The sequence below is a fragment of the Dermacentor variabilis genome, chromosome 5, assembly GCF_050947875.1.
Source record: "Dermacentor variabilis isolate Ectoservices chromosome 5, ASM5094787v1, whole genome shotgun sequence".
Lineage (NCBI taxonomy): Eukaryota > Metazoa > Arthropoda > Arachnida > Ixodida > Ixodidae > Dermacentor > Dermacentor variabilis.
The window spans coordinates 78,531,454-78,545,272 of record NC_134572.1 but is presented as its reverse complement, the minus strand read 5'-3'; the positions used below and the strand labels follow the sequence as shown (position 1 = coordinate 78,545,272).

The following is a 13,819-nucleotide window of genomic DNA, read 5'->3' as shown; positions in this document are numbered from 1 at the left end:
ATTTAGAAAATATACAAGGAGGCCAGTTAACAGACCAAGAAGGTGTGCAGGGCAGCTCAAGGATGCCTGAAGATAAATATTACCTAACAAATGTAAAGTAAACCAACCGACAAACAAACAAATACAAAGAGAAAAACTAAAACAAACATACGTGGTCAAACATTCAAATGGTAATTATGAAAGCTTCAACACTCAGCATAGTCAATTGTTATCAAACAATTTAATGCACCTGATACACACCAGAGCTTCAAAGTCGATTTCAAGGAACCTATGCTTGTGCTTAGCATGATTTGAACAGCGAGTCGCAGCCTGGGAACATAACTTCAAGAATATAAAAAGTGATGAAAGCCACTTTTCTACAAATGACATCATTCCACTTATAATTAAATCAGGAAATAAATCTCAACATACTGTACGACTGTGATGCAATGCGTCGGTGCTTAACACTATAGCCGAGTTAACCTGTCTCAACGAAAGTCTTATACTATCTTGTATCTTGGCTTATGAAGATACATAAACTGTGCAGTTATTACCAGCTTTTTTTTTTATCCTACGCTTGTTCGCGTCCGACAGCCCACCACATATAGGTTCAATAAACGCACCAGGGTAACAGGGGCATTCACATTTCTGAAGTTTCACGAGCTTTAACACTAGCATTAAGCTTAGTGTGTGATCATCAACAGAAAAGCTTACCAAAGAAAGATTTGGATGAGAGTTCGAGCACGCAGGGTGTGACTAGTGAACACTAGCATCGGGTTGGAGCCTTTGTGGTGCACCTTGGGTTCCTGCAAGTCCCAGGTACGCGGCAGGCAATGCACCTTGCCGTTGCGCACTGCTATGTTCACAAGGACTTGTCGTGCCTGCGCTCGCTGACCGTGCAGAAGCAGCCAACGCGGGCTTTCTGGCAGGAGCCTGCACAATGGAATAGAACACAACAGGAAGCTTTACGTCGGGGCCAACTCCAATTTCCTTTAATGCAATTATCACTCTTCGGGTACTTCAGGGCAACTGCCCGCCTATTTCTCCAACGATTTTCCCGCCAGTGTGGGTCACGGGTAGTCTGTGGTCAATGGGTAGTGCATCAGACTGCTGTGCTGAAGGAACAGAGTTTGAAACCAACTGTCAGAGCATCTTGGATCACTGAGTATGTGGGCACACCTATATGCTGCTCTTCAACACCTCTTTGATGCCGACATGGGTCACTGGAAATGCTTTGACCGGATATGTGGCACTGGGCATGTATCAGTTGGTCTGTGCTGCTTTTCAATGAACCTCTTTGACACCAACTTGGGTAACTGGGTAGAAAAATGGTTCTTTTAAGTTTCTCTAATACTCCGTGGCACTGAATATGCACCGCACACTAGCTTTATGGTGGCACCGCTAGATGGCACAGTACAAGCAGTAGGAAGTGCGACAGATGAGCCCAGAAGCGCACGTTTCAGCGTTGGCAAGGCGGTGGGTCGCCACATTGCTTCAATGCTAATCACATGAACATTGACATTCACCTTAAAATGGGTTCTGTCGGAATTTATTTAAATGCGCATAAAATGCAGCAATGCTCTCACTAAGCGACTCGTGAGCCGATCAAAATGAAATTTGTTGCTTTTAATAGAAAAACATAGATTCCACTGAATGTAGGGAACAGAATCTTAATTTAGGGCCTCAAATCTTTTATTACAGATATACATGAAAGAAAAAAAAAAAATGAAGTACAAGTTCTTTAAATTCATAACTATGAATCAAAAACAGATCTGCAAATTGAACCTGTGAAGGATCTCAAGCGGACAAATGTGGTGTATGAGTTTGCACCTGATGTGGAGTTATTGCAATGTTTATAAGGGTTTTTCAAAGTCTTACTACTATATACTATATTACAGAGTGGTGTGTAACCTCCTCAGACCCAACAAAATGCCAGTTGCACAACATGTTTTAAAGCCAGTTCTTATTGTCAACTGGGGGGTTACGCTTCTGAAAAACTACTTTGTTGATTAGATAGCACAGGCACATGCTTCCATCAGCACTTCCACCTATGTGGACAAAGAGTCAATTCAGATAAAAATGTGGAGCACACTTAAGCTTCACCTTTAAGAGAGGAACGCGATAGCAATCAAAGATCCCCGACTGCTTGTCACGCCTCCCAGCAACAGCAGCTTTCTTGCAGATACATGGAGGCAAGTGCCATCTGGATGGTGCTGTTGCAAGGAACTGAGCAGGCCATGCTGCTCTACGAAGGGTAGAAACACTGGAAAAGGGGTTTGTGTTCGAGTTTCTGCGTAACAGAATTGTTTTCTGGTATATTCAAATTACAATTCGACCCTATCCTGTCTGTAGGTGGTGTTTAGGTCGTACTTTAAAATTTTTCAGATGCATCCTACTTTGAGGAATTCAATTAATTCAGTAATGCCTCTGCGTTACGCAGAGGGCCTACGTAGGTGTGGTTCAGAATGATTTTAAAGCGGAAGCTTTACTAACCGCGTCGACCTGAGTTCTGCTGTTGCCAGCAATTTGACCTTCAAACTTTCAAGTGCAGAGGTATAATTGTTCAACTACCGTCATGACCATGTTCCATGTGTCAAAATGGAGTTTCCTCTTGTACCTTTTACAAGTATGCGAGAACTTGCTTAATCAACTTTATTTGGTGATAAACTCAAGAGATAAGATGGAATTCCTGGAGCTGTTAAAACTGATCAACAAGGCGAAAACAAGGGATATTCGAAATTATAATGCGAGAAAGACTGAAGAAGCCGTAAAAAATGGACATAGCCTGAAATCAGTGAGAAGAAAACTTGGCATAGGACAAACCAAGATGTATGAACTGAAAGATAAGCAGAGTAATATGGTCAGCAATCTCGAATGTATAGTAAAAGCAGCAGAAGAATTCTATACTGACTTGTCCAGTACCCAGAGGAGTCAGGATACCTCCATTCGAAGCAGTAATGAACAGGATACAGAAACTGCTCCTATAACTAGCAATGAGGTCAGAAGGGCCTTGCAAGACATGAAATGGGGAAAGGCAGCAGGAGAAGATGGAATAACAGTAAATTTAATCAAAGATGGAGGAGTCAATGTTTGGAAAACTGGCAGCTATCTATACAAAGTGTCTATCAACTTCAAGGGTCCCAGAAAACTGGAAGAATGCAAACATTATACTAACCCACAAAAAGGGAGACGTTAAAGAATTGAAAAATTATAGGCCCATTAGCTTACTCCCAGTATCATATAAAATATTCACCAAGGTAATTTGCAATGGAATAAGGGCAACACTGGATTTTAGCCAACCAAGGGAACACACTGGCTTCAGGAAGGGGTACTGTACAATGGATCACATCCATGTCATTAATCAGGTAATTGAGAAATCCGCAGAGTACAATCAGCCTCTCTATATGGCTTTCATAGATTATGAAAAGGTATTTGATTCAGTAGGGATACCAGCAGTCATAAAGGCACTACGTAATCAAGGAGTCCAGACCGCTTAGGTAAATATCATGGAAAATATCTACAGCGATTCCACAGCTACCTTAATTCTACACAAGAAAAGCAGGAAGACACCAATAAAGAAAGGGGTCAGACAGCGGGACACAATCTCTCCAATGCTATTCACTGCGCGCTTAGAAGAAGTATTCAAGCTATTAAACTGGGAAGGCTTAGGAGTAAGGATCGACGACGAATATCTCAGCAATCTTCAGTTTGCAGATGACGTTCTATTCGGCAACACTGCAAATGAGTTACAGCAAATTATTGAAGACCTTAATAGAAGAATTCAACCCCTAGAGTGGGGTTGAAGATTAATATGCAGAAGACAAAGATAGTGATCACTAGCTGGGCAAGGGAACAAGAGCTCAGGATTGCCGCCAGACTCTAGAATCTGAGAAGGAGTATGTTTACCTAGGTCAATTAATCACAGGGAACCCTGATCATGAGAACAAATTCATAGAAGAATAAAAACGGGTTGGATCGCAAATGGCAGACACTGTCAGCTCCTCACTGGAAGCTTACCATTATCATTGAAAAGGAAGGTGTACAATCAGTGCATTTTACCAGTGCTGACATATGGGGCAGAGACTTGGAGATTGACAAAGAAGCTTGAGAACAAGTTCAATACCATGCAAAGAGTGATGGAACGAAGATTACTAGGCATAACGTTAAGAGACGGAAAGAGAGCGGTTTGGATCAGAGAGCAAACGGGTACAACCAATATTCGTATTGACATTATGAGAAAAAAATGGAGCTGGGCAGGTCATGTAATACGCAGGTAAAATAACTGTTGGACCATTAGGGTTACAGAATGGGTACCAAGAGAAGGGAAGAGCAGTCGAGGATGGCAGAAGGCTAGGTGGGGTGATGAAATTAGGAAATTTGCGGGCGTTAGTTGGAATTAGTTGGTGCAGGACAAGGGTAATTGGCGATCGCAGGGAGAAGCCTTCGTCCTGCAGTGGACATAACATGGGCTGATGATAATGATGATGAGTATTTTCGATGGACCTGTAAACGTCTGGTCAACTCTACTTCACACATTATCTGAGGCCACATTCATATTAATACCCTTAAGCAAGTGACAATGAGTCCTTGTAACAGTTTTCAAGGCTTCATAACAAGACTGCTACTTTGTATCACCCTTCCATGTGGAATAGGTAAAAAGGACATTTATCATGACACAGTAAGTTAGGCCTTCAAAGGCTAATTCCCCTAATCCACCATGAATGAGACTGGTGTGCTTACATGGAAGGAATAGCCAGCAGCATGTGCACTTCTATGCAGCGGTCATTTGGAGTGCCCACAAACTGTAAGCTTGCCACATTCTGCAAGCCCCTATCCTAATGAAAAGTGCACGGAAGGATGGCCAGAAAAATGTGTTGCAAGAAGGAAGACAGCTTGGCAAAACTATTATGCTGCTGCTTGACTACTACATGATACCAGTTTTTCTCAGAAAACATTTTGTCACATTTAACTTGGACAAACAATTATTGGCAGGCACATCAGCTTATTCAACTTGAGTTGGCCTTTTGCCCTAAAAGCTCTCCTTGTCATCTGAAGTGCCACCCCTGCTTCAGTAACTAGGAGTTCATTCCAAATACAGTAGGCTTCCACTAATTCGACTCTGGTTCATAAAAATTTTCAGTTAATTTGACCGTCCAAAGGTATCGGCCAGCGCTCATACTATGGGCCCAAACTTCCGTTACCTCGATCTGAAAAGTGGCCTTTGCCGGATAATTCAAACTTTACTAATCAGCTTTGCTGCAGTATGGTGAAGCATGCACAATTTATTCCGGTGAAGCATCCCAAGAATGGAAACGGCCTACTGTCACGGGACATAGTATGCATTCCTTAACAACTGAGCACCAAGATGTCCAATAAGTATACTGGCAGCTATTCAGAGGTATTTATAACATTACTGTGGTGATTTGAGCCTTTGTCGCCCACCATGCGTGTCTCGTATACGAGACTGTTAACGAGATCTAGCATGCATTTTTTACTTATACGCGTGTGCACGCGCCGTGCATTAAGAAATGTAGAATATTCATCTGTGTTGTGGGAAAGCTAGCGAAAAGAAAGGTGATAAGATGAAAAAAAAAAAAATGGTTAGACATCTAAACCCAACAAAAGAGCGAGGGTCTATCTAAAACTCTGAAGGTGTGCCAGTAAACTTATTAGGCGTCTCAGTGCTTGTACTGTGACCGGAGACGGCGAATGCGAGTGTGTTAATTCGGGAACACGTGCTATGTCTATAACAATGGCACCTTTTCCCCTCCACTTGGTATGCTTCACTACAAAACACTGCATTGCAGCGAAGCTAACTTGAAAGGCAAATACTGCCAAGTGAATCAACTTGGTTTTGGTCCTTTTTTCTGCCTTTTTCTTAAAGTTTCGTTGGTCCCATCAGGATTGAACTAACGGATGTCAACTGCACAAATCAATGAAATTAGAACCATCTGCACACGTTGTTACAGTCAGTTTTATGTGTTCCTGAGTGAGTTTATAATGACACTGTCAAGTGTGCATTGTCGTCCAAACTGTGCTCCATTAACGCAATTACGTAGAGGGTAGTCTTCTTGCACTTCCAAGAAAATCAAATTAAGTATTTGGGCATGAAAGTTTTCAGAGCATTGGTGGGGTTGTTGCATCCCAAAACAGCACCACATCATGCTCATCAACGGAATGTGACAGCCACTGAGCCTGCTTCTATTTCTTGTTGTCCATACGATCAACGATGCATAGAAATTTCTACAAAAGTTAACAGAGGAACTCTGTCGCTACGATCATTAAGCTACCGCGGGACTAATAGGTAGTACAAGGACTCGTATTGTCATTGTGCTGCTGCCTTCCGATGTTCTTGTGAAGTTGTTTATTGTGCTTTATTATTCTAAATTTCCAAGAAATAATATTTTTCTAAACACACAAACACCATAAATTTCTGTGCACATGCATAATAGTTGCGAATCTCTAAATTTAAAAGGCTGTGTTTTGAAGAGAATGATAAATATGCAGTGACAAAACTGTTTGAAGCCGGAAGGGTGATCTCTGAACAGATTCATGTTCTGCCAATCATTCTAATGCTGGGTGAACCACCGTACTTGCAATCTTCCATAGACACTAGCACCATAGTTTGCTCTAAGCAATGAGAAGCAGCTGAACAAGGAATGTCACTGAAGTCAACGTTTCAACAACGGGACTTTTCTTTGTCAGGGCAGCAAATGCAATTAAGACAAGCCCTCTTGCCAAAATGTTGGCTTCAGCGGAATTGCTTGTTTGACTACTGCTCATCACTTCAAGTCTCCATTTTCCTGTAAATTTCTGTGTTGTATAGATTGCTCAAGTAAGTTTTGTAGGATATACTCTGTAGCACGAAGACAAAAATATTGTCAGCACGATAGGAAATAGCATATAAGTCCCAAAACTAATTTATCCACATCCTCCAACTAGCCAATGAAGGACTAGGTAAGAAAACACGTTATTTTTAACAATTTTCTTAGCAACTCAGTGTTAGCAAAATGGGCTTCAGGAGAAAGCACCTTGCCCCAATTGCTACTTGCTGAAGCAATTATAACTTAAGTGCTACATAATGACATGATAATAAATAGAAGCGAAGGATAAGTGATATGCTGCTTCTTCTATATCAATATGGTACAAGATTCTTTGTCTGCTGGATGTACTAGCAGTTGTGATTGGTCCTCCATGCATGCGTGCCTAGTTACTTATTAATGGGTCAATACCTTAGAAAAATTCGTTGGAAGTGTTGCTTGTGTCCTTGACAATGTTTCTACTTCTATTTGTTTCTGTTTAGAAGCAAGATATGTATTTCAGAAAACCCTGTCAGTGTCAGGCTTTCTTTTTTTTTTTTTTTTTTGAGGTGACACACCCGCAGCATTGTTTTTTTTTTCTTAGATATTATGAAATGAACACATGGTTTATGTTTGATTGTGCAGAAATGAAAAAAAATGGCATGGATAATGGCAAATCTGCCTAGCCATGGGCCTCATATTCCAACCTGACAAAAGGAGCATGGCAGGACAGAAACCCAGAATCATGCCTGCAAATTAGTGATGCTGAAAGGGCTTATGGAAATAAGGGCTGCTTGATAGCAAAGACAAAAGCTTGTTAATGGCAATATCCCTATAGACAATGCAATTATTCACCACATAGGTTATCAGTGGACTTATCCTACTGACTTCTCCGCCCTTCAATGTTGCCATCCTTATGCTATATTAGCCACAACTTCATCAGAAAGGAACAGACACCTTGTTCCAAAAGAGTTTTGATTTGACAAGATTCTTAAGCTGAATATGGCTCGAAGCACCGGATCAGTATCATCCTCTTTCTGTCAATGTTGTGCTTGATAAACAAGCCGAAGCATACACTTTGACAGATACCTACAAGAAAATAAACACTCACAGTGCAAGGGGTACGAAGAGAGCACTCAGGAGTGCTGTGGCAATGGAGTAGTGGCGCCAGTCGGGAATGAAATAGGCGAGTGCAGCATGCAGTCCAATGCCCAAAGCAAAGACACATGGGAATAGTGTGCCCAGCAGTGCCCGCTTGGATGGCCCAACAAGTTCTGTCATGAGCACGAATGTAACGAGCGCTACAGCAGCCGTGGTCATGCCAGCAAAGAAGCGGCAGATGGCATGTAGTGCCAGGCTTGGGGCAAACGCCCCAAAGAATGTCATGACTGACATGGCGATGGCAGCGAATGGTAGCGTACGACGTCGTCCATACTGGTCAGAGATGAAGCCAAACACATAGGCACCAGACATAACGCCGGACATGAAGACTGCTTGCACCATCTTCACGAAGTATGCATCATGGCAGATGAGATTCCACTGGAAGAAGAAAAATGTAGTTCGTTAATAAATGCCCTGCTGGTGTCCATGTTATCGAAGCTGTCAGGTCCTGTTTCTTAAACTAACAAGTTGAATGGTATTTGCATGTGAATAAAAAGTGGAAGATCACACTGCACATCATCTTTTGATGCAATGACACCAATGCACATAGGCTGAGCTGCAATAAATGGCGCACTTATGTATGAGAAAAGAAAATATACATCAAAGAATCAAAAATCATTATTGTATTCTTTTATAAGTGAACTTAAATTTACAAGAGTTTGCTCGAGATGTGCAGTTCCAATAAAGTAAAGTTTCAGTTGTACGAACGTTGGTTGAATGAATATTTAATAAAAACTGCCGGGACTTTTAGAAAAGCCCCGGCAGTTTATTTATGTATTCTACACAAAAATCGTTCAGTTAAACAAATTTCTGAATAGCAAATATTTCAGTTGAACGAACTTGACAGTGGACCTGGGCTCATTTCTGAAATCAGTTTAACATTGTTTTGTGCCCTGCAGTGCTGGCTTAGCCGATGCCCACCGCCCCCAAATCGCCCCTACAGCGGCATAACAGCAACAATGGCTACAGTTAGAAACTGCTGGCATAAATCCTGCCATTCCCCCCTGTGTGGTGAAAGCATGCAAGAGAAACAGTACAGTGAGATGATTGGCTCCGGGATTTGGACAGAGGTCTGCCACGAGCTGGATGTTGACAGCAACACTTCGTTTGAAGACTATGTGCAGTGTGACAGTCAGCTCGTTACCTGTGCTGAACTAACAGATCTGGAAATTGTTTCCAGTGTCCATTCCAAAGAATAGTGCGATGAGGAAGATGCAATGGCAGAGGCAGATTCAAATCCTGTAACTCTGGCTGTGGCTGTAGGATGCCTTGGAAAGGTGCGAGACTTCCGTGTTTCAGCAACAAGCTGTGCCAGAGGAAGTGCACAAAAACATAGACTCTCTGCACAGCTTTGTCACTTTGTGCACTTTAGGAGAACCAGTGCAAATGACAATTAATTTTTTTCCTGTTTTTCAAAATGCGATAGGTTGCAACGTAACTGCTACGCACTTTGTATATATTGATGTACACAACTCCGTATATTGCATTTCACACTTTTGACTCGATGTCTGCTGCGCCCTATGCTGTTCCATATTCTACTGAATATTCAGTTAAGTGAACTTTCAGATAAGTGAATTTTTCTTTGGGTCCCTTGAAGCTCATTCAAGTGAGAGTTCATTGTGCTGACATACTGCAGGTTATCAACGGAAACTAGTCAACAGAGACAAAGTTTTGTTTTCAAAAACTGCGGACGGTGATAAAGGATGGCATGAACAGTCGAGAAAGATAAATCATATAAATTCGGTAGCTCAAAAATGAACACACGACCGAAAAAACTCGTACCGTCAGTGAACCGAAAATAAATTGAGTCGTTCTACACTGACATACCTAAGACGTAAAGAAGTTCTTATGCGGCACTGACAATGACAATGAAACTACGCGTCGCGCCAAGCTAGCTTACCTCGGTGGCTATTGACGTAAACCTCGACGTGTAGTGCGGATGCTCGCATCGGTCGTTCACGCAGCCCAACGATGAAGGTGTTGAGCCATTCCAGCACTGAAACTCCGGCGCCGCGCCGGTGAACACAATTTGCAGCATCTCCCCGCTGACAAACAACCCGCCGAGGATAGCAGTGTAGACAAAGTAGAGGATCTGCTGTGGCCCGACTTCGCCAACTATGTGAAACACTTGGTCGACATCCATTCTGCCTGCACAAAGCGATATGTTCGCAGCAACAACGCTTCAATGCAACCAGTGAAACCTGACAAAACAGACTATAAAGTCGTCGCTATTCAAGGTTCCTCTGTACTACCACACCACACTTCGGTTGCTTCGGTGTCGTGTCAAGGCGCAGCGACGCAACCGTAATGTGAGTGACAGTCAACACAAGAAAACGACTCGCCGCGGCATAGGCATGTTTTCCAGGTGCGAGCGTCAGGCGCATGTGAGCACACGGGAGGGAAACTTAGCTGCGATGACACAGCGACGCACTTGCCATGCTTGATTCAAAACGTGTGGTGAAACTGTATCGGGCAAGAAAACAACGCTAATTAGATGCGCATGTCGTATGCGCGTCTCAAGCGTTAACACGTCCACATAGAATAAAGAACCAACTACGTCCAGCTGCAGAGCTGCACGTCGGCTGTCTCCGATTCCTCAGCGCGGGGTCGGTGGTTGGCTGGGTTAACACGGTCAGTTGCGAAGCTAGCAACACTCTACACGCTCTAGGCTCTAGGCGCCGGCGTCACAACGCGCTTCCGCTCTCGCTTGGAAGAGCGCTCGTGCCGCCAGCGATACACGTCTGATAACTGCTGATTTCACCGTCCACGGTTGCGCGTACTCTTACAATCTGTAACGGTCTGACAACACTTGTAATGTTATCTGGATAAGGGGGTTTGCTTAAGAATAGATGTGGCCTCGCAGAACTTGTCGGCTGTCTTTCAACGTGTTTGCTCTGTTTTTCTGCGGGAATCGCGGGTTATCGCTTCCAGGCCAAATATGCACGTCTTGAAAGAGTTGCAAAAAAAAAAAAAAAAAAAATGTTATACGTTATTTTCTCATGGCTTCCAAAAGCGTGAGATTTATAACAGTACAAGGCATATATAGACAGGATACACCGTTTTGGACAAAAGGCGTGCGAAAGTTCACGTCATAAAAAAAAAAAGAAAGAAAATTTGAACCGTTTGAATGTTGTGCACGAATTTACATGGTCCTGTAAGCAACTGAAGTTCACGGTATGAATATATATATATATATATATATATATATATATATATATATATATATATATATATATATATATATATATATATGGAAAACAGGTGACAGAGAAGTAGTCAGGGCGCGTGCCTTGCTTTGACTTTTTGTATGTATTATTATTGTTTTCATTCATGGGTCCCGGTTCTCGACTGATCCACCATAGTGGGTATGTGCCATGTATTTGAGGAAAGAACAGACAGCCGAACGCAGCCCCACAGATTAATCATTCCATTCCTTTAAATGTCAGCCACTATTTTTGCAGCCAACTACAACACACGCCTTCCCCCTACTGCTCCGCATTTTACAGCTTGAATGTAGCACAGTGTGTTAGTTGAATTTTCGACAGCTGATTGCACAAAATCATGGCAGAAGCCGTAGTGGTTTCTCGTTCTACTGCATTTCGTAGAGTGAGCTATACACTCTAAGAAAAGTTTACATCCTTTGAGTCGTATCTTGACACACAACAATAAACCTAATCTGTCTTGTCCGCATTTCCTTTCTTTAACGCTGCGAGCCCGGTACTTCCCAGTAATGAACGGCATGCGCGTTATCAGCATCACATAGCATTGCCGACAAGAAAGTAGCGGGCGCGGCGTTTTCAATTAAGAAAGGAAACGCAAGCAAGGTAGATGACGATTATTGTTGTGTGGCAGATATACAACCCAATGGGTGTAAGCTTTTTTTAGAGTGTACACTCTTGAAAGAAACTGCACCCTTTGGGGCCCTTATTTTGTCCCACAACAACACATGTAGTGTATCGTTGTGGGATAAATATACACCCCAAAGGGTGCAACCGTTTGAAGAGTGTAGTTGGCTATAGGCACATAATAGCACCCTCAAATGTGTAATTCTTTTTTTTATTTTCAGTTTGCAAATGTTTGTTTGATTGTCTTCGTTTTTTGTTAAATTGTTTTAAAAATTTTGGCACATTTCTAGCTTGCCAGTTTCGACCTACAGCAAGTGGCTCTCCGTAAGCGAACATGCCTCTTTCATCAGAATGTAAGATCAAATTTGAGTACGTGGGAGAAAAAAAACACACACACGCACAGAGAGAGAGAGAGAGAGAGAGAGAGAGAAAGAGAGAGAGAGACCACAGCAGCACAGGGCCTTCTAACTGGTCTACTGAAGTTTAGGGAATCATATTCACCCCTTACTTATGCTTTAATTGTCAAAGGCTCTGTCCGCGATTTTGTAGCACAATTCTCTCAAAGAAACCAATTGAGTTGGCCGTGGCCCATTTCTCGTTTTTTGTTCAAAACCTGTCCGCGAAGTTCGCCTTCCTCGGTTGTCTCAAGGCACTGGTGTAAGATCAAAGAAGTGGACGACTCCTTCGCAACCTCGTCACTACTATACTGTCGAAGCGGTCGTTCTTTTCCTAGCGCACACAAAAGCGGATAGGTTTCACAAATGGCCCCGTTTAGAAAACCTATAGATAATAGCGCGTTCTCCGAAATTCTAACCTTGTGCCTCCGTTGTCACGGGCGATTAGGTCTTTGTTCTTTGTCCCGCAGCAGTCAAGCTACTCTAGTATACGCTTTTCCTATCGCGCTCTTAGTCTACATTTATCCGCACTCGGCTTCTTTTTTTCTTTATCTCATTCGCACTAGCGCAGAAATTGAAATGCCTCAAAGACAATGAGCCATTCTTTCATTGACTGCCAACAGTTTTTCACCGTGCACTGTTCGCCGCATATGGAGGTTGTCGCCCATCAGAGATGACTATTGTTTTGTCTGAATCTATCATGCTTTGTTGGGGCCGTCCTGTAATTTGTTTTATTTTTGAATCGAATAGGTCAATGATTAACGCTGTCCCCCGCTCCCTCTTCCCATACAAATTCTTCAAGTAAACATCCTCATTTCTTCCTTAAAAAAAATGTAAAAGAAAGCTTTGTTTTGGTTTAAGTTTACATTTGGTGGTTGTGTGTAGGAAGGAAGGAAAACTTTATTTGGTCCTGCAAGTAGTGATAATTAACCACTAAGCGGGCCGCTCCCACGTTGGGACCGGAAGGCCAAGCCTCACGGCTACGTCGTGAGCCTGCTGGACAGCCCAGAATTGTTCATCCAGGTCCAGGCTGCGAAGTGCAGCCTCCCACCTGGACGCATCCTTGACCGCCGAGTTTTCAATTCTTTCGTAAGACCAGAGCATGTGTTCGAGCGTGGCTAAAGCACCACAATCTTGGCAATAAGGCTCTGTATACGTCTCCGGACAAAACATGTTCATTCTTCATGGGCAAGGATAAGTAGCAGTCTGTAGTAAGCGTAATGTAAGTGCCTGAGCCCTGTTTAGTTTAGGATGCGGCAAACTGTAAACCCTGCGATTAAGAGGGTAATACTTCGTGATTTTAATGTATGAGCAATGTATGTCTCTGTTCTCGGGTAGTACCACCACGCCGTTGCGCAGGGCAGAGCGGAGGGTAAGATCACGCGCTGCCTCATGAGCGGACTCATTGAGATTCGGAGGGGCTCCCTCGATCATCCCAAGGTGAGCAGGGAACCAACATAAGTAGTGTTGAGAGATCTCACATGTCTGCATAATTTTAAGAGCAACCTTAGCCACCGAGCCCCTATCAAAGGCCCTAACGGCCGACTTTGAATCGCTATATACAAAAGGCTTGCGCCTGTCAACCAGGGCGAGCGCAATAGCCGCTTGCTCCGCGACCTCAGGCCTATCAGTCCGAACG

The 13,819-nt window shown here is 43.0% G+C and overlaps 1 protein-coding gene across 3 annotated transcripts in view; it reads right to left on the bottom strand.

Annotated features, from left to right (window-relative positions):
- LOC142582840 (solute carrier family 22 member 15-like) overlaps positions 1 to 13,819 on the bottom strand; it is a 66,513-nt gene that overhangs the window by 28,128 nt on the left and 24,566 nt on the right. For 2 of the 3 annotated variants that reach the window (XM_075692914.1, XM_075692912.1), the window contains exons 2-4: positions 9,841 to 10,088; positions 7,891 to 8,318; positions 694 to 912 (exon numbers count right to left, since the gene is read on the bottom strand). In XM_075692914.1, the coding sequence (XP_075549029.1) occupies positions 694 to 912; positions 7,891 to 8,318; positions 9,841 to 10,088 (895 nt within the window). Of the gene's footprint in view, positions 1 to 693; positions 913 to 7,890; positions 8,319 to 9,840; positions 10,089 to 10,371; positions 10,675 to 13,819 lie in introns of those variants that run through there. The other variant, XM_075692913.1, reaches the window with a different exon arrangement.